The 20,483-nt window shown below is 49.7% G+C and overlaps 1 protein-coding gene across 1 annotated transcript in view; it reads right to left on the reverse strand.

Annotated features, from left to right (window-relative positions):
* The window catches only part of LOC138672441 (uncharacterized), a 654,503-nt gene extending 634,226 nt beyond the window's left edge, over positions 1 to 20,277 (reverse strand). Inside the window, exons 1-6 of the mRNA XM_069760413.1 lie at positions 20,207 to 20,277; positions 11,154 to 11,303; positions 10,845 to 11,024; positions 10,639 to 10,762; positions 10,460 to 10,557; positions 10,171 to 10,261 (exon numbers count right to left, since the gene is read on the reverse strand). Coding sequence (XP_069616514.1) covers positions 10,171 to 10,261; positions 10,460 to 10,557; positions 10,639 to 10,762; positions 10,845 to 11,024; positions 11,154 to 11,231 — 571 coding nt within the window. The 5' untranslated portion in view covers positions 11,232 to 11,303; positions 20,207 to 20,277. The remainder of the gene's footprint in view (positions 1 to 10,170; positions 10,262 to 10,459; positions 10,558 to 10,638; positions 10,763 to 10,844; positions 11,025 to 11,153; positions 11,304 to 20,206) is intronic.
* Between the last annotated feature and the right edge of the window lie 206 nt (positions 20,278 to 20,483).

Raw genomic sequence — 20,483 nt, forward strand, 5'->3', positions numbered from 1 at the left:
TAAAAAAAAAAAACTATCAGGTTCCTCGCATCATGTTCTCATACACTTTATGCAGTATTAGCCCTCTGTGTCTGTACTGCTACATACTTAGGCAGGTAACTGGTTCATGCAGCTTTACATGAACACCTGAGCCTTACACTATAGCTGGTCCGAATAACTAAAGCAATTGTTACCATCCACCTCTCGTGTCTCCCCTTTTCCTCATAGTTTGTAGCTTGCGAGCAGCAGGACCCTCATTCCTCCTGGTATCTGTTTTGAACTGTATTTCTGTTATGCTGTAATGTCTATTGTCTGTACAAGTCCCCTCTATAATTTGTAAAGCGCTGCGGAATATGTTGGCGCTATATAAATAAAATTATTATTATTATTATTATTATTATTATTATTATTATTATTATTATATAATGTAGCCCCCCTGAAAGGGTATAATGCAGCCCCGTCCACCATCATCATTGTTCTCCCCCTCCACCATTGTACTCTCTACCACCTCCATCATTGCCTCCTCCCCCACCATTGTCCTTTCCACAACTACCATCTTTGTCCTTTCCACCAGAACCATCATTGCCTTCTTCCCCACCATCATCATTGCTTCCCCCCCACCATCATCATCATCCTCGCCCCTACCATCATTATCGTCCCCATCATCATCATTGCCTCCAGCACCATCATCATTGCCCCCACCACCACCATCATCATTGCCTCCAGCACCATCATCATCATCCCCACCACCACCATCATCATTGCCTCCACCACCGTCATCATTGCCTCCAGCACCATCATCGCCTCCAGCACCATCATCATTGCCCCCACACACACACACACACACACACACACACACACACACACACACACACACACACACGGAGGCAGGGACATACACGCAGGCAGGCAGAGACACACACACACACACACAGCACCCACTCACCTCTCCGCACGTTTCCAGCAGCCGCAGCACATCCCGGCAACTTTCTGTCTGAAACAGCCGCGCTGAATGAGGACGTCATCCAGCCACGCTGATTCAGATAGGAAGTGCTGGGCAGGAAGGAGGACGGCGTGGATCCCTGCAGCTCCGCTGTGGTCCCAAGCTGCAGAGTTCGCAATCAAGGATCGCCGCCCTTTAGGTGCCCACCTCCGGGGCCCCCCATTCAGCAGCAGCGGCGGGCAGTGTTAGCCTCAGCCTGCGGCTAACGCTGCCTGCCATGAAAGTGAAATGGTATTCACGCCTCTCCACGCCCATGGGGGCGTGGGGAAGCGTAAATATTCATTTCTCTTTAGAAGCGGGACAGGCTCCTGTTCATCTGCTGCTCTCTGGCACCAGAACGGCCCCCCTTAACTCAGGGGCCCCATAGCAGCTGCGTGTGCCGCTATTAGGCTACGTTCACATTAGCGTTGCGCCGCCGTGCGTCGGCGACGCAACGCGCGCTAAAACGCACGCAAACGCGCGCAAAAACGCGCGCGTTTTGCGACGCGTGCGTCGTTTTCCGACGAAAATCGGACGCACAGAAAATGCTACATGTAGCGTTTCCTTGCGTCCGACGCTAGCGTCGGAAACGACGCACGTGGCGAAAAACGCCACCAAAACGACGCACGCGTCCCCTATGTTAAACATAGGGGCGCGTCGCCGCTGCGTCGCCGGCGCAACAGCGACGCACATTGGCGGAACGCCAATGTGAACGTAGCCTTAGCGACACTCCACTGGCCGGGGGGCTCCTGGAGCAGTGGGGGCCCTAGGCAGCTGCTGGCCAATATGCCAGCAGGTGTCAGTGCCTGGGCCCACCGGAGAATCCTAATACATATATACACACACAGGATAGCTGGGCCCAACACCTGCTACTTACGGTAGGAGGGGGTACGCTGAGTTCTGCAGATGCAGAGCAAGGGGGTCTGTCACCATCCAGGTCTGTCACAGTAATGTCAGACAGGCTTACCTTGTCACCCGGATCTTTTAAATAGGATCGTGGGCCAGCGTCATTGTGCTCCTCCTCCCCGCCCGATTGGGGGAATCCTATCCGGAACATTCCGGTATTGCTGCCTTAGCGGGCTGGCTGACGCAACACGAGAGAACGCCGGCCGGCGCGCGCATGCGTTCCACTATGGAACACACTGGACGACCCGGAAGTGATGTGCATTCACCCGGAAGTGATGCAGACGCCACAGCCGAGACGCGCCACCTCCGGCGTGCAGCAGGGGAGGAGGAAACCAGGGGGGGGGGGAGGCTGCAGGAGGCCCCCGTTATGCACGTCACCGCCCCGCATTACCCCCGGAGGTGCAGGAGGGGAAGGAAGGTCCCCAGTCCCGCCGAAGTGAGGAGATGGGAGCAGCGTCAGAGGAAGGGAGACCGACCTCAGCTGCCCGGCTTATTCAGGTGTGTGGAGCTCCGATCGCCGCCCACGGCAGCCCCTTCAGATCCTCTTCATACCCCATAGGGGACAGGAAAACACTGGTGGTTGCAGGAAGGGGAGGGGTATTTAACCTCTGTGTTCCCGTCCCCTATTAGGGCGGGGAAGACAACCTCCAAAGTGGCTGTTGTGGAAGGTAACTAGAGAAACAAGCATTTCTCTAGTTTGCCTAAAAGTTGGTTCTCCTTGAGTCTCTGAAGACCAATATGTGTCTGCTTATCAAGTGAATAAACTAGAATGTCATCCAAGCATATTACCACAAACCGCCCAATAAAATCAGAAAACAGACGATTGATGAAGTTTTGGAAAACCGCAGGGGCATTGGTCAGACAAAACGGCATAACTAAATTTTCAAATAGCCCTTCTGAGGGGAGAAACGCGGATTTCCACTCATCCCCCTCCTGCACCCAGATGAGGTTATATGCCCCCTGCAAGTCTAGTTTAGAAAACCCTTTGGCCCCAGATAATTGGTTACACAAATCGGGAATGAGTGGGGGGGGGGGGGGGGGGGCGATGTGTGTTTCTTACAGCAATCTTATTCAGTTCCTGAAAGTCAAGGCATGGATGGAGACTACAGTCTTTTTTTTGTTTTTTTTAAACCTGCACCAACAGGAGACACGGAAGGGCAGATATGCCCCTTGCGGAGACTTTCAGATATGTACTCCTTCATGGTGACCCGCTCGGAACCAAAAAGGTTAAATAATCGGGCCTTAGGCAATTTAGCCCCAGCCCAGGAATCAGGTCAATCGCACAATCAAAATGGCGGTGCGGTGGTAACCCCTCGGCCTGACTTTCGGAGAGAACACGTCCTCGAAGTTCTTCAGGTACTCCGGAATATCCTCCAGACCGACAGACGACACAGACTTCAGACATTTGTTTTCACAGTTGGATCCCCATTTACCAATATCCTGGGCCTCCCAGTCAATGACATTGCAGCCAAGGAAACCTCAAAACCAAACCAGCATTGAGGTTGTCCAGAACGAAACAGGTTAAATGCTCCAGCTGAACAGACCCCACCTTAAGGACGAACTCCTTAGTAACAGAGCTGATCCTGTCCTTGGTGAACGGGGTTGAGTCAATAGCCATCACTCATGGATTTGTCCAACCTGACTGTCCATATCTCACAGTGAGCCACCCACCTTGAGCCAATCAAGTTCACTGAAGACCCGCAATCAGCAAAAGCAGAAGAGGGAAAATAACAACAACAAAAAACAAAAAAAAAAAAAAAACAATTGTTCACTCCTACATACAGTTTTAACAATAGTTTGAAGGCTGAGGAAAAAAGTACCTGTGGGCCTGAGTAACCTCCTCGGCAGTTACCCAGACCTAGTCCTTTCCCGAGACCTTGGAATCCGGGGAACAGGAGGGGCAGTCCTTTTGCCAATGACCAGGCTCTCCACAATAGAAGCAGTTTTTTACCTGTGCGGCGTCTCCTTTCCTTTTCCTTCATGGAGACAGCCCCCACCTCCATGGGCTCAACCGACGATGAAGGCTCCGGTTTCACTGACAACAGAGGAGCATCTCGTTGCACAACACTTCTCAGCCTGCGGTCCATACGGACGGCCTGGGTCATGGACTCCTCCAGAGTTGGGGGGTGGGTGAAGGGCCAAGGCATCCTTTAAATGCTTGGAGAGACCCCATCGGAGCAGCCCCCTGAGTGCCAAGTCGTTCCAGGAAACCTCGGGTGCCCATCGCCTGTACTCGGAACAGTACCACTCAGCTGAGAGCTTTCCCTGGGTAAAACTCAATCATGTCCTCTGCCAATCTCACCTGATCAGGTTCATCGTAAATAAAACCAAAGGCCTCAAAGAACCGATAGACAGACATTCTCTCAGGGGAGGTAGGGGATAGGGAGAAAGCCTAGGATTGCAGCCCCTCACGCAACAGAGAGATAACTATCCCCACAGTTTGACTCATCGCCCGAAGATGCAGGGAAAAAAGTAAATTTACAACTCTTTGAATATCCAGAATTTTCCCTTATCCCCAGAAAAGGTATCCGGAAGTTTAATAGAAGGTTCAGGAGAGGATAAGGAAACATCAGACAGTACCTTCTCAATTGCCAGACGAGGAAGAGGCACCCCGAACAGCAGTAACCGTATGTGCCAATTCCCTCTGTACCTGTTTGTGAGAAGCCACAAACGCTCTTTGCTCTACAGATAGGTTCCACATCATCTTGGTCAGATTAGATACCTGATCTGACAGAGCAGGCAGCGGGTCCATAACCAGCACACACAAAAAAAAAACCCCGAAAAATTGTATGGGTCGGTGATAATGTGATGACACCAATGGTGTCACTGGCGCTACCTAGGCGGGAGCTAGCAGGGGCACGGGAATGAGTGCAAGGAGTGCAGGAACACAGCACGCTGTGCACAAGGACCTGAGACTATGCAGTGAGCACAGGACCTGGCACTGAGCAGTCACGTGACCAGGGGGCGGAGTCACCGCACATGAGTGCATGGAAGGCAAATGACTGCACGGAGTGCAAAGCACAGACAGTAAACATAGTCGAGGAAAGCCGAGGGTCAAAAGCCAGACGAGAGCGTAGTACCTAGGGATGAGAGAGTAAACGGAGACAAGCCAAGGGGTCAGATAACTGGAAAGGACAGGGCAGTACAAAGCAGGATACAGAGGCAAAAGTCAGGGGACAAACCGGGTCATACACAGCAAAGCATACAAGCACAGAGGCACAACATTTACGGAGGAGTAACCTGGGTCAGCAACCACAAACCGAGGGTACAGAAGTATCACCGACACCAAATCCAGGAACTGCCAACATTAAATAGCCGCCCCAAAACCAAAGAGAGGTGGACTAAAATTAACCCTGATCTGACCAGGATAGAGGCGGAACCATCCTGTCCAGAGTCTTGACAAGCATTTTTTCTATATGCTCTTTAGGCACTAACCATGCAGCGTGCCCAAACTTTTGTATTGGCTCATTTGCTTTTTTGTAATTTTATAAGTCTAAAAAATGACTTTCTGTGTAAAATACAAAAGGAAATGCGTCATCTGTAACTTTAGCTCTTTTAGATCATTTCATCTTCAACTTGCTTCACTGTTCAAAATAAGCCGGATTACTCACCGGTAATGCTCTTTTAGTGAGTCCACAACAGCACCCTACTGGAGAGAGGGCTCCGCCCCACAGGAACAGGAAGCCTACAGAAAGATAAAAGGGGGCGGTCCGCCTTTGCACCTCAGTTTTGATTTCAGAGTACCCGGAGGACTGCCAGTGTTAGACAAAATATCATTATTTAAGTTTAAACTTATTTGCTCTATGTTTGGTAAGAAGAATTTTACTCATTAGTATATACTATATTAACCCAGAGAGGGATGTAAGAGGGTGCTGTCATGGACTCATTAAAAGAGCATTACCGGTGAGTAATCCGGCTTTTTACCCTTCGCCACGACAGCACCCCACTGAAGATTTTCCAGAGACCATCACCTAGGGAGGGACCACCGTGCTGAGGACAGTCCTGCAAAAGTCTAGGTCAGAAGTTGACGACAGATCAAGCCTATAATGGTTATAGAAAGTAGAAGGATCTGACCAAGTTGCCGCCTTACATATAGTTTCAATTGGGGTGTCACCTCTTTCGGCCCAGGAGGATGCCATAGCTCTGGTAGAGTGCGCTGTTATGCCTTCCGGAGGGTTTTCTTTCCTTGTGGAATAAGCCAGTCTGATAGACTCTCTGATCCCCCGGGATAATGTGCTTTTTGTGACTCCATGACCCTTCTTGTGACCCTGGAAGGAAATAAACAGAGCCCTACACTGTCGCCAGCTTCTGGTCCTTTCAATGTATTTTAAAACTACTCTCCTAACATCTACAGTGCCATACTTCTGTTCTTCAGGAGTGGAGGGATTAATGAAGGTGGTGGGCAGGAGTATTTCTTGTGATCTATGAAATTTCTTCGCTACCTTGGGAAGGTAAGAAGGGTCTGGTTTAAGAATCAACTTATCCTGAAAAGTCAGTAGGAAAGGTGGATCTATAGAAAAGAGCTTGGATAGCACTGACTCTTCTGGCTGAAGTCAGTGCTACCAAGAGGGCCGTTTTTAGTGATCGGTATTTAATGGGTATTGAGTCTATTGGTTCAAACGGAGAGTTCGTTAGGGCTTGTAAAACTAAATTTAGATCCCAGGGAGGAATTCTAGGTATGTTAACGGAATTTATCCGTTCGCAAGCTGTGATAAATCGGGACACCCATCTATTTCCCGCAATGTTATAGCCATAGAGGGCACCTAGTGCTGATACATGAACTTTTAGCGTATTTACAGATAAACCTAGTTCCCTCCCTTTTTGAAGGAATGTCAAGATAGATTGTATTGGAATTTCTGATGTGTTGGGAGATGTATGGAATTGTAAGAATTTCTTCCATATTTTTGTATATATTTTTGTGGTAGAATGTTTTCTACTTTGGAGGAGTGTGTCAATCAATCCCTCAGAGAACCCCTTTAATTTTAGCATTTGCCTTTCAAATTCCATGCCGTCAGATGGAGATTGCCCACCTGAGGGTGGAAAAATGGCCCCTGGAAGAGAAGGTTGGGTATCGAGGGGAGGACCAAAGGGTCTGACACCGACATGGTTTGTAGCCACGAGAACCATGGTTTCTTGGGCCAGAATGGAGCTATCAGTATAATCCTCGCTCCATCTTCTCTGATTTTCCGTATGATCTGTGGTAATAATATTATCGGAGGGAAGGCGTATGCCAGAGTGAATTGCCAAGGGGCTTGGAGAGCGTCTAGAATGTCCAGATGATCCGCTAAAGATAGGGAGGCAAATTTCCGGACTTGCCTGTTTCTTCTTGTGGCGAAGAGATCTATTTGAGGATGACCCCATAGGGATACTATCTCTTGGAAGACATGATGGTTTAGGCACCATTCCCCCTGCCTCAAGGTGTGTCGACTTAAGAAGTCTGCCTGCTGGTTGTTTTCCCCTCTTATGTGAAGCGCAGTAAGGGATAATAGATGTTTTTCTGCTAGATCCAAGATTTTCCCAGCTGAAGACATCAGAGTCTCTGATTGAGCACCTCCTTGCCTGTTCAGATACGCCACTGCGGTGGTGTTGTCGGAAAGGATTCTGACGTCTTTTTCCCGGAGCTGTGGGAGAAAATGATATAAGGCGTATTTTACTGCATTTAACTCTAAGGGTATACGAGTTGTGGCATTCTTCCCTGTCCCATAACACTTGGAAAAATGTACTTCCCATATGGGCGCCCCATCCGTGAGGACTGGCATCGGTGGTTATAGTGTGCGATGGTGTTATTACCCATGGATCACCATTCATCAAATGGTTAGAATCTAGCCACCACGTTAAGGAAGTTAAAGCTTCCTGGGATAACGTTATTTTTGCATTCAGATGACCAAGTAGTCGTCTTTCCTCTTGGAGGATTTGGTGTTGCAGTGTCCGGGTATGGTAATGTGCCCATTGGACTGCAGGAGTACATGAGATAAGAGATCCCAGTAACGACATGGCTCTCCTTAGGGTCATGTGTGGGTTATCCATCGCAGCTGTGACTTTATGTCTGATGATCATCCATAGCGCTCGTCTTGCATTATTCACAAGACCTGCAGATCTTGCTGCCAAGCGGAGAGAATCTGCGGATGCGTCCGCCATAAAGGCTGCTGCCCCCTGTATTAAGGGGATAGCAGCCTGTAATTTTTCCCTTGAGGTTTTATTTTCAATTTGTTGGTCTAACTGGTCAATCCAGATGAGCATTGACCTGGCAGTACAAGTGCTAGCTACTGCCGGTTTGAATATTCCTCTAGTTGCCTCCCAGGACCTTTTAAGGGACGACTCAGCTTTGCGATCCAGAGGTCAGAGAGTAGTCCCGCATTTTCTACGGGTAATGTGGACTGCCTAAAGGTAGAGGCAACGGTTGTGTCCACCTTAGGGACTTTAGTCCATGTAAGAAGCTCATTGTCACTAAACGGGTATTTTCGTTTTGACGCAGAGGGTAGAAAGCTTCTCTGATCCTGCCTCTCCCACTCCCTTTTTATTAAAGCTTTCACTGCCGGGATTACTGGAAAACATCTCCTTTTCTCTCCGCTAAACATTATGTCTTGTGTGCTTTGTGTGCCCTTTGTCTCCTCACACCCTATAGTGTCTCTTATTGATTTTACTAAATTGTCCACACTATCTAAGGGAAAAGATGAACGTCCGAATGATGATGAAGAATGATGATGAAGAATGATGATGAAGAATGATGATTGATTAATATTAATGATGAATGATGAAGAATGATGATGATGAATGATGATGATGAATGATGATGATGAATGATGATGATGAATGATGATGATGATGAATGATGATGATGAATGATGATGATGATGATAGGGAGGCTTCTGAGAGTACAGCTTGGTCACCATCGTAACCTGACGCAGGTGTTGGTATTTTAGATTTACTTTTGTGTATTTTATCCTGGGACATGGCTTTGAACTCCTCTCTAATAATGGCGCGTAAGTCTGTAATGGACACGGCCGCTCCCTGTGTTTCCGCTATGCAATCCTTACAGAGTTTTTTAGGGTATGAGTCTGGCAGGGGCTGGCTACATAAGGCACATTCCTTATGTTTAGTCTTTTGTCGTTTTTTAATCTGACCAGAATGAGACATAGCGAGAGAAGGAGAAAGAGCGAAAGAAGGGAGATGGCGTCAGCTTAATTGGCAGAGTTAACAACTCACCCAGTGAAGCTATTAGTACCGGATCAGAAGGCCGAGGTCCTGGATCTGTCCACCATGTCGCTTTTACGACCGGTATCTGAGGACCCCCTGCTGGAGCGATCCTTGGCGGGGAGTACTGGGTCTCCTGCTGTAGGGTCCATGGCACTTGGGGATGCCATCTTGCATCGCCAAATTACGGTGACTTACTGATTTATATAGTGCGCCTTTTTTACTGCATTTATTTCCCCCCCCCCCCCCCCCCAACAGTGCAGCACTGCGGGTGCGCGAACCCGCGCTTCCCCCGCCGCTGATCTCGGCCTGGACGCACCGGAAGCTCAGTGTCTACTTCCAGGGCAAATGGACTTATGGCGGTCGGCGCATGCGCGGTCCGGGATTTTAGCACTGGACCGCAATTGGAACACTGCCCTCACTCACCCGACTCCTGTCTGCCAGGGTTTCTCCAGCGCCGCTGCCGCCACGTAATGCAGATGATGCCGGGCGGCCTTCCCCGGCCGTCTGTATGCCTCCACAGACGAGGAGGGAGCCGTCTAATGGAACTCCCCCGACGCTGCTTCCAGGCTGCAGCCCCTGCCGTTCCGAGGACACTGCACAGGCGGCTTTCCTAGCCCAGGTATCTTTCCATAGTTCTAAAGTCCTGTCGTTCCCGCAGGAACAGGAAACCTAAATTGAGGAGGAAAGGCGGACCGCCCCCTTTTATGTTTCTGTAGGTTTCATGTTCCTGTGGGGCGGATCCCTCTCTCCAGTAGGGTGCTGTCGTGGCGAAGGGTAAAAACAGTAATTTTGATCAGGGGGCCCAAACTATTACATGCCACTGTACGCTGTCATTTGCTTTTGTAGTTTACAGATCGGGCAGGTAACGATCAGCGTCTCCTAATCCAGGGGGTAGGTGGATCTACCAGGTTCTAAGTTCTATAGAAAAGAGCTTTTAATGCCCAAAGACATTGGAACAGTTTTGGGTGGAGGAGATTGTTGTGGTCTAGAGGCAAAACGGTGATCACATGATTGTGATACGGCCGGACTACACCACCGATAAAGCAGCCACATCCGGGGACTGAGGAGAATCTGTGACCTCTCTGCATTTAGTGGTCACTACTCACCTGGGTAGCCATATGTAGGAATCTCCTCTTTACACCGCTCATCCCCCCTCACATATATCTCTGTAGTATTATTATGGGTCAGATCTTCACCCTGAAACAAATATTATAAAAGTCACCGACAGATGGAGAAGTCCCATCTATGATCAGCTCTAATCCTGCCATCTCCACCGGTCTCATCACACAAGTATAAAACATATAATACTGGAGGATAAAACAAGACTGAGCACAAGACCTTCACCGGCGTCTACACATCATGGGGGAGATCTCCTGACACCTTCTCTCCATCTACCTGATGGTCCTGAGGAGCATTGGGATCTTCTTGGTTACAGTCCTGTGGAAGAAGAGGACGGGGACATCTCTCTGGTGTTGTCCTCTTACTGGATAGATCTGGAGGAAACACATACAGGGAGTGAATTCATTCTTTACATACAGATAATTATAGGCCGTGTGTATTTAGTCCTGTATTACCTGGAGATGTGAGGGGCTGGGGAACCTCCATCGTGACGTCCTTGTACAGATCTCTGTGTCCTTCTAAATACTCCCACTCCTCCATGGAGAAATAGACGGCGACATCCTGACACCTTATAGGAACCTGACACATACAATGATACCGTCATCCCCCGATCCCTTCATAGTGTTACTGTATAATGTCCCAGCATTCCCAGCAGTGTCACCTCTCCAGTCAGCAGCTCAATCATCTTGTAGGTGAGTTCTAGGATCTTCTGGTCATTGATGTCCTCATGGATCAGGGGGTGAGGTGGAGGCCCCGTGATTGGGCTCAGGGGTCTTCCCCATCCCTCAGACACAGGGTTCTGACAGCGATCACTAGAGGTCTTCTTCACCACTGTGTAATCCTGGTAATGGAGAGACACATTAATAAATCTCTCTACAGACATTTCCAGAGTCCTCACCTCTCCAGTTCTGTCCATCTGTTATTCCCATAGATAAGAATGATGTAATGTGACGTCATCAGAATCTCTCACCTCTCCAGTAAGCCGGAAGAGGATCTCTAGGGTGAGGCGTAATATCCTCTCCGCCATCTTGTCTCTGTCCATATCCATCACTGATGGGTAAATCAGGACAATTCTCTTCTGTAGAAGATCTTCACTGAGAGGATCCGATATTGTAGAGACCTGAATGAGAAGATGAGCGATGGAACATCAGAAGAGTCCTGTAATAATACAATTACTGGAGATAAGGGAAACATATGAGGAGATTTATTATTTTACAGGATTTAGTTTCCTTCTTTACATCTACTAATAAATCCTATATATTTAGGCCACAGACAACAAGCAGTTTCCTCCTCGGAGTCGGCAGCTGAATACGTTCCTCATAGACTCATCTTCCATAACGCTAATTCTCCTCTCATTTACCGACCCTGGAATCGGCATTAGTAATACTGCAGGAGATATTCATTACACGCGACATGAGAAATAACTACTTCATGATGAGGACGACATCTTCATCTTCTACTACGGCTCTAGAGACAGATGTGGCCAGAGTCGGTCACTGACTCCATCACCACCGGCCTCTATATGAAGATTTCCAGTCTTCCCCGCACTGGAATCTTCTATCACGTTAGATCTCAGCTCTGATTCACACAGAAGTTTGAGGCTTTTATAAAAGATTTATTGTTTCCACAATCAACGAGGACAGAAATGATCTGATCCCAAAGTCTCCATGTACAGGGATTTATGGGGATTATTTCTGGCCTTAGGTTTTCCGATATTACAAGGAAAACACCAGAAAAAAAACATAAAATGTTTCTAAAGAAAATTGGCTCCAACAATTCTTGTAAAGAGAAAAAAACGTAAGGAAGCAGAAGGCACATTTTATTATTTTTTAACCCCGTTTAGACGACGCCTGTTCTCACCATTCTGACCACTGTCACTTTATGAGTTAATAACTCTAGAACGCTTCAACAGACACCAGTGATTCAGAGAATGTTTTCTCATGATATATTGTACTTTATGATACTGGTAAAATTTCTTTGGTATCAATTGCATTTGTCAAAAAAACGTAAATTTGGCAAAAATTTTGCAATTCTCAAAATTGTAATTTTTATGCCCTTAAATCAGAGAGTCGTATCGCACAAAAGAGTTAATAAATAATATTTCCCACATGTCTACTTTACATCAGCACAATTTTGGAAACATTTTTTTGTGGTTAGGAAGTTATAAGGGTTAACATTTGGCCAGCGATTTCTCTCTTTTTTTTTTTCTTCAAACAAATTTTACAAAATCATTTTTTTTTTTTTTTAGGGACCACATCACCTTTGAAGTCATTTTGAGGGATCTATATGATAGAAAATACCCAAAAGTGACCCCATTCTAAAAACTGCACCCGTCAAGATGCTCAAAACCATATTTAAGAAGTTTATTAACCCTTCAGGTGTTTCACAGGAATTTTTGGAATGTGGAAGGAAAAAATAAACAATTAACTTTTCTTTCACAAAAATTTTCCTTTAGATGTAACAGTTTGGGTCGAGTACTTTTACTGCGGTTCTTAAGGTCTCCATTTTGAATTTGTCCATTTCAATATAATGGTTTAGGGCCATTAGGTTGAATATTACTCTCAGCGAGCCGTCTGGTTTTGGCGTTAGAAATAAGGTGCTGTAGAATCCTTTCCCCATCTCTTGATGAGGTACTTTTACTAATACCTCCTTTTTCATGAGGAGATGAATTTCTCTCTCTAGTGTGGCCTGATTTTTTCCCGCCACTTGGTTCATTTTTACACGATTTGGTGGGAGGCTGGAGAACTTGAGTCTTAGACCCTCTGACAATAAGTTGGTTACCCATTGAGAAGCCGGCAGTGCTGCCCAGTGGTGGACAAACCGCCAGAGTCTTCCCCCCACCGGAATGCTGGCATCATTGATGTCTGGGATCAGACTTGGGAGGAGGCTTGTTGAAAAGAAATCCCTTTTCTCTTCGGTCTCTCCAGGGTCTGCCTCGACTAGGCCTGTCATCTGATCGGCCGCGGGTTCCTCTATATCCAGATCCACGAAAGGACGAACGAGAGGTTTCCCACCGGCGTCTGGGAAAGGAAGGAGATGGAAACCGCTTTTTCTTGTCCGATGCCTTCTCAAGGATCTTGTCCAGAGCCTTGCCAAAAAGGTATTGCCCTTCACAGGGTACCCCGCAGAGTTTGACCTTCGATTGAAAGTCAGCTGTCCAATTTTTCAGCCACAATGCTCTACGTCCCGAATTAGATAAAGCACATGCACGTGCGGCACTCCTAACAGAATCTATTGAGGCATCCGCCAGGAACCTCGCGACGCCCTGTAGAGAGGGCAATGCTTCCAGAAGTCTCTCTCTCTCGGGCATTTGTTTTTGATTTGGTCACTTAACTCCTCTAACCACTTGACCATAGCCCGTGCCGTGCAAGTGGCAGCAACCCCGGGTTTAAATGACCATGTCGCTGCTTCCCAAGCCGACTTTAGAAAAGCATCTGCTTTCTTGTCGAGGGGGTCTTTTAGGGCTCCCATGTCCTCAAATGGTAACGCAACCCCTTTAGAGGTGCTGGCGATGGCTGCATCTAACTTAGGCGCCTTATCCCACTTCTCACAGAACTCCTCATCAAAGGGGTATTTGCGTTTTAAAGCCTGAGGGATGGACATCTTTTTATTAGGCTTTTTCCACTCATGTTTTATTAAATTGACTATATTATCATGGAAGGGAAAATATTTTCGCTTTTTCTCCTCCAAATTACTAAACATGGTGTCTTGGATTGTCCGCGGTTCCTTAGGGGTCTCTACTCCCATAGTCGTTCTGACGAGTTTGAGCAGCTTTCCAATATCTTCTGACTGAAAATAAGGGTGACCATACTCCTCGTCTGAGGAGTCTAAATCTGAGGCATCAGAGGGGGTTAAGGCTCCCGGCTCATCCCCTGAATCTATGTCTGACCCTTGCTCACTTGTTGGGGGAGGGGGGGGGGGGGTCTCCTTTGTGTGATGTCTCAACTGCTCCTTAATTGTAGATTTAACTTCCTCCCGTATAATTGATTTAATATTTTGTAATAAGGAAGAAGATTCCTCCGCAACCGTTTTATCGATACAGGGCTGGCAGATTTTCTTGCTGTATAGCCTGGGGAGTGTTTCTTTACATAGTGGACAGACCTTATTTTTCTGTTTGGAGGTGGCTTTCCTTCCCTAAAAAAAATAGTGTACAGGGTATCAGTGTGTGTGGTTTGCCTTACAAAGGCACTCACCCCTTCAGGACCCCAGATACCGCGGCAGCTTGAGTCTCCTCAGACATTCTGGGCGCAGGCATCAGCAGCGTCTCTGGATCCATCGCTGGTTCGGTCATCTTCAGGCAATTGCTTGAAGTGCAGGACCAGCGACTCCTCTTGTCGCTTCTATTATATAGAAAGAGCGGTGTGCGCGCCTCTGGAACAGCTTCCACCCGGAAGTGTCCAGCACACCGGCTCCTTCGGCGTGTGACGTCACTTCCTGCGTGACCGGAAGCCGTCATCCTTCACTTCGGCGCCAGCGTCAGTGAAGGACACGCCCCCTTATCCCCGGACCAGCCTCCTGCACACAGCGGTCGCCGGGGAGTCCAGCGAGGGGGAAGGAAGGCGCGGACCTAGCAGCCTCTTCACCGGACAGCACCGCAAGCGATGCCGCCGAGTATGGCTGGCCCCCCCGCGGACCTCGGCCTCCGGACCGGAATCATCAGAGGGAGATCCCTCCGGAGGTAGGAGCTCTGCAACAGGCGTCCACCTGCAGGAACAGGAAACCAAACTGAGGAGAGAGGGGCCGCCCCATTCTTATATCTCTGCTAGAGGTTTCCTGTTCCTGGGGGCGGATGTCATCTCTCACGTGCGGTGCTGTCATGGAGAAGGGAAAAATACGGATATGTAAAATACGGCTGATAGGAGTTGGGCCATAGAGAATCATTGTACCGTGTGCAATGCGTATTTTCTGCGCCTCTCATACGTCTGTAAAACACGGTAGTGTGACCCCGGCCTAAATCTCTGGAATCCGTCTGAATCACGTAACACCCGGCAGAAGATTCCCTGGAATGACAGACACTGTGGATTTTGTCTGGCCTATGATCCGGCAGTGTCCATCTTTTTTATTAGAAGTGCTATTTTTTGGGCTAAAGTAACATTTTCATTGCTTCTTCCACAATGTTTTAATTCCTATCAAGCACCTGAAGGGTTAATGAACTTGTTGAATGTGGTTTTGCGCACCTTGAGGGAGGCAGTTTTTAGAATGGGGTCACTTTTAGGTATTTTCTGTCACATAGGATCCTCAAAGTCATTTCAAATATGATGATGTCCCCCCAAAAAATGGTTTTGTAAATTTTGTTGTAAAATCAACTTTTAACCAAAAAAAATGTGTTATTTATTAAAGGAAACCCTGTTAGCAGTTTTGCCATTAGGAGTTAAAGCCAGCGCCTTTCCGGGCTTATCTACAACATTCTATAATGCTGTATACCCAAAGCTGGAAGAGAAGGAAAAGAACTTTTATTATACTCACCTGCGGGGCAGTCCGGTCCGAGATGTGTCGCTCTTCTTGGTCTGGTACCTCCCATCTTCTTATGATCGCCGTCTACACAGGCTCCCCAGCATCGCACTCCTGTGCAGGCGCACTTATCGGCCCGGGTTGAGGCCAGCGTAAAGTACTGCAGTGCGCAGGGAAATGTCAGAGGCCCAGCACCTGCGCATTGCAGTACTTTGCTCTGCCCTCAACAGGGCCGATAAGTGCGCCTGATCGCGATGCTAGAGAGCCTGTGCGGACGGCGATTATAAGAAGATGGGAGGTACCAGACCAAGAAGAGCGACACCCCTCGGACCGAACAACCCCACAGGTGAATGTGGAGAGGGAGCAGCCGCCATCTTGGATATGGGGCATAATGCTGGCCTCCTATCAGAGATTGGCCCGACTATTTTGTCCCATATCAGAATTCACCTGGTCCCATGTCTGCAGAGACATGAGAACTCCTGGCCCCCACTTTTTTCCTACTTGAATGAAGGCCTTTAGTATGGTAATTGCTTAGGCCAGCGTAGCAGGCAGATGACACTTCAAAGCCACGCCAGCAGGGGGCATGGAGGTGCCTGGGGGTTCAATTAAAGCATACATGTGAGATGGCTACAGGAGGACACGTCTAATTGTTTTCCCAGCCGGACCGTCTACAACATGAAATTATGGACGCATCGTCCGAGGTACAGGCTCATAAAAATATCCTCATAGCCCTGAAGAAATTGCGCATCTGACAGTGCCACTCCCGGGTCAGTGAGAGTTCTGGAACCTGAGATATAGAGATCAGCCTCCCACAGCGATCGAATGGGTCCAGGTTTGATCCCTGTACGACCGGCAGAACAAACCACATGCGCTGGTACAGCCCGTGTACTGATCAGATCATCCTGAGAGAAGTTATTCCATTTATTAGGTATTGGGAATAGATTCAGCAGGGAAGCTGAAGGGTGGGGATTGTTAGCCCACCCAGGTACAGGGGGGAGGGACACAGAAGGATTAAGAGCTGAGGACATATGGAGAGTCAGACACAACAAAAGAAGATGATGAAATAAGGAACAGGGCATATGCCAGCCAGAGGGGAGCAAGCACTTGCTTTTTGGGGGCTGCCTGGCAACTAGAAGTCTTGTACCTGTGAAAGGCAGAGCTCCCCGGCCTCCACAAACGACCTTCAACCTGGTAAATTGACCTCCAGCTTTATAGCTCTAAGCCTTGTACTATTATTGTTATACTAGATGGTGGCCCGATTCTAACGCATCGGGTATTCTAGAATATGCATGCCCGCGTAGTATATTCCACAGCCCGCGTAGTATATAGCACATCCCAAGAAGTATATACTCACCTTCCGTCCGCAGCTGTCACCGCCGCATGTGCTGCGCTATTTCCTGCTGTCGCAGCTGTCATGAATGACCGCGGCAGTCATCACTGACCGCAGCCGCAAATTTAGTCCCTGGCTTTTGACGGCGGTAGGCCCAACAGCGTCCATGGTCACGGCCGGCTCAGCCTTCCTCACGGCGACTCCGCCCCCTTTGCAGCGCTTCTGGACAGGCCTGTACTGGCTGGCCGCGACCGCTAATTTAGTCCCCGGCTTTTTGCCGCGGTAGGCCCAACAGTGCCCATGGTCCCGGCCGGCTCCGCCCTCCTCATGGCAACTCCGCCCCCTTTACAGCGCTTCTGGCCAGGCCTGTACGGAGTGGGCGGGGACTCGCTCTGCATACTTCCTGGCCTCCCCTGCCCTTGTCTACGCTCACTGGCTTGCGGCAACCAATGAACATCCGGGACAGACAGACAGAAAGACGGAAGTGACCCTTAGACAATTATATAGATAGATTTACTCTGACTAATTCTTGATATATTTTTACTGTATATTTCTTGTAATTATCTAGTGCACCCCTAAGGCAATTAAACCATAAATTAATTTTGGGCTGATCCTTTTATTCTGATTGTGAATCTTAGAATACCCATCGTGGGTAACAGGGCAGTCTCCCCGGCGGCCGTTTGCTCTAGGTGCAGTTCCTTTACTGACCTGAGAGACAAAGGGGGTGCCGAGAGCTGGGCCTGTGTAGTGACGTCACGGATTGGTGTCATGGAAGGAACCAGTTTTCTGCACGGTGAGTATAATAAAAGTTATTTTTCTTCTCTTAGGGTATGTTCCCACGGTCAGTAAACGCTGTGGTTGGTCGCTCCGTACATCCGCGATGTCCAGATTTTACAGCATAGTGGAGGGGATTTGAAGAAATAAATCTCCACTATACGGCTTCCCTGCGGAGATGGACATGCATCACGTCTTTCCAGACCGCAGGAGGTCAAATTACCTGGCAGAGACGCTCAGTCTCCACAAGATAAATATCACCGTCCAATGTATTAGGACGCGGTGATTCCATACGGTTCAATGAACACATGCGGAATCACCTGCGCTCAAAAGCCGGCAGCAGACATGTGTGGAGTCCAAAGCGCTGCCCAAGGCCGGGTCTCACTACCACAGAATACGGACGAGTGTTATGTGAGAAAACATCGCCGCGCTCGGCCCAGTGTTAATCTGTGGGCAGCTCACATCACTGGGTTTTATTCTCAGGAGTGTAAAATGGCAGCGTGCTGGGACTGTACGCCTACACCGCCTGAGTCTCGTCAATGCAAGTCTATGGGTGCGAGAAAAACTGGGACACCACATGGACCATCAGTGCGACTGGTGAGAAACACGCACACGTCCCTCATTTCAGCCCATTGAGCCATTAAATTCAATGGGGAAAAGCAGTGAGAAATGTAAAGTCATAAGTTTGCCATCCGGCTACATGGGTGAGAGGAAACGGCATCATCGCACTGTAAACACATCACACAGGGACGACCATACGGAGAGCACTGCTGCGGGGCGGGGGCAGGGAGACTCGGGCCAATAGTCCGTACGGTCAGTGTGACCCAACCTAATACTGACCGTGGGACCCTCACAGCGCGGGTCGGGGGCAGGGAGACTCGGGCTGATATTCCGTATGGTCAGTGCGACCCCAGCCTGATACTGACCGTGGGACCCTCACAGCGCGGGTCGGGGGCAGGGAGACTCGGGCAGATATTCCGTATGGTCAGTGCGACCCCAGCCTGATACTGACCGTGGGACCCTCACAGCGCGGGTCGGGGGCAGGGAGACTCGGGCTGATATTCCGTATGGTCAGTGCGACCCCAGCCTGATACTGACCGTGGGACCCTCACAGCGCGGGTCGGGGGCAGGGAGACTCGGGCTGATATTCCGTATGGTCAATGCGACCCCAGCCTGATACTGACCGTGGGACCCTCACAGCGCGGGTCGGGGGCAGGGAGACTCGGGCCGATATTCCGTATGGTCAGTGCGACCCCAGCCTGATACTGACCGTGGGACCCTCACAGCGCGGGTCGGGGGCAGGGAGACTCGGGCCAATAGTCCGTACGGTCAGTGTGACCCCGGCCTGATACTGACCATGGGACCCTCACAGCGCGGGTCGGGGGCAGGGAGACTCGGGCTGATATTCCGTACGGTCAGTGCGACCCCAGCCTGATACTGACAGTGGGACCCTCACAGCGCGGGTCAGGGGCAGGGAGACTCGGGCTGATATTCCGTACGGTCAGTGCGACCCCAGCCTGATACTGACCGTGGGACCCTCACAGCGCGGGTCGGGGGCAGGGAGACTCGGGCCAATAGTCCGTACGGTCAGTGTGACCCCGGCCTGATACTGACCATGGGACCCTCACAGCGCGGGTCGGGGGCAGGGAGACTCGGGCAGATATTCCGTATGGTCAGTGCGACCCCAGCCTGATACTGACCGTGGGACCCTCACAGCGCGGGTCAGGGGCAGGGAGACTCGGGCTGATATTCCGTACGGTCAGTGCGACCCCAGCCTGATACTGACAGTGGGACCCTCACAGCGCGGGTCAGGGGCAGGGAGACTCGGGCTGATATTCCGTACGGTCAGTGCGACCCCAGCCTGATACTGACAGTGGGACCCTCACAGCGCGGGTCAGGGGCAGGGAGACTCGGGCTGATATTCCGTACGGTCAGTGCGACCCCAGCCTGATACTGACCGTGGGACCCTCACAGCGCGGGTCGGGGGCAGGGAGACTCGGGCCAATAGTCCGTACGGTCAGTGTGACCCCGGCCTGATACTGACCATGGGACCCTCACAGCGCGGGTCGGGGGCAGGGAGACTCGGGCAGATATTCCGTATGGTCAGTGCGACCCCAGCCTGATACTGACCGTGGGACCCTCACAGCGCGGGTCGGGGGCAGACACACAGACACACAGTGCTATACATCGGCCAAACCTGCCGACAGCCGCACTTCAGAGGGTTTATGTCACAACATTCTTTGGTTTAACTGCATAAAAACAAAAAGTCTAAAAACTGAGAGAAAAAAAAATCACCAAGATTTCACAAGTAAACGCAAAAACTATCGTCCAGTAACACGAAGAACAATCTGTCACAATAAAACAACATCAGAATCTCCGGGGTCCGCGGACGCTCCAGAGACATCACCTCATAACGGGACGCCGGACAGAAAGGAGGAAACCGGGGAGGAAGGGTTAATAGGACTCACCGGAAGAAGAACCGGCCGGAGAGGAGGCGACCAGGAGACTGCGTCCACATATATGGCTGCTGTGCGCACAGGACCTGTGATGAGGTCACCGGAGGGGAGGAGTCAGGGTCACATGATCAGGGCTCAGCGTGTGCAGGACTCTGCTGTGCTGGTTGTCATGGTGCCGGATGAGGGGAAGTTGATGTGTGAGGTCAGGAGGGGTTTACAGTGTGGACGGAGCGGAGCCGTGTGTACGAGGTGTACGGAGCGGAGCCGTGTGTGTACGAGGTGTACGGAG

This window comes from Ranitomeya imitator, chromosome 3, assembly GCF_032444005.1.
Source record: "Ranitomeya imitator isolate aRanImi1 chromosome 3, aRanImi1.pri, whole genome shotgun sequence".
Taxonomy (NCBI): Eukaryota; Metazoa; Chordata; class Amphibia; order Anura; family Dendrobatidae; genus Ranitomeya; species Ranitomeya imitator.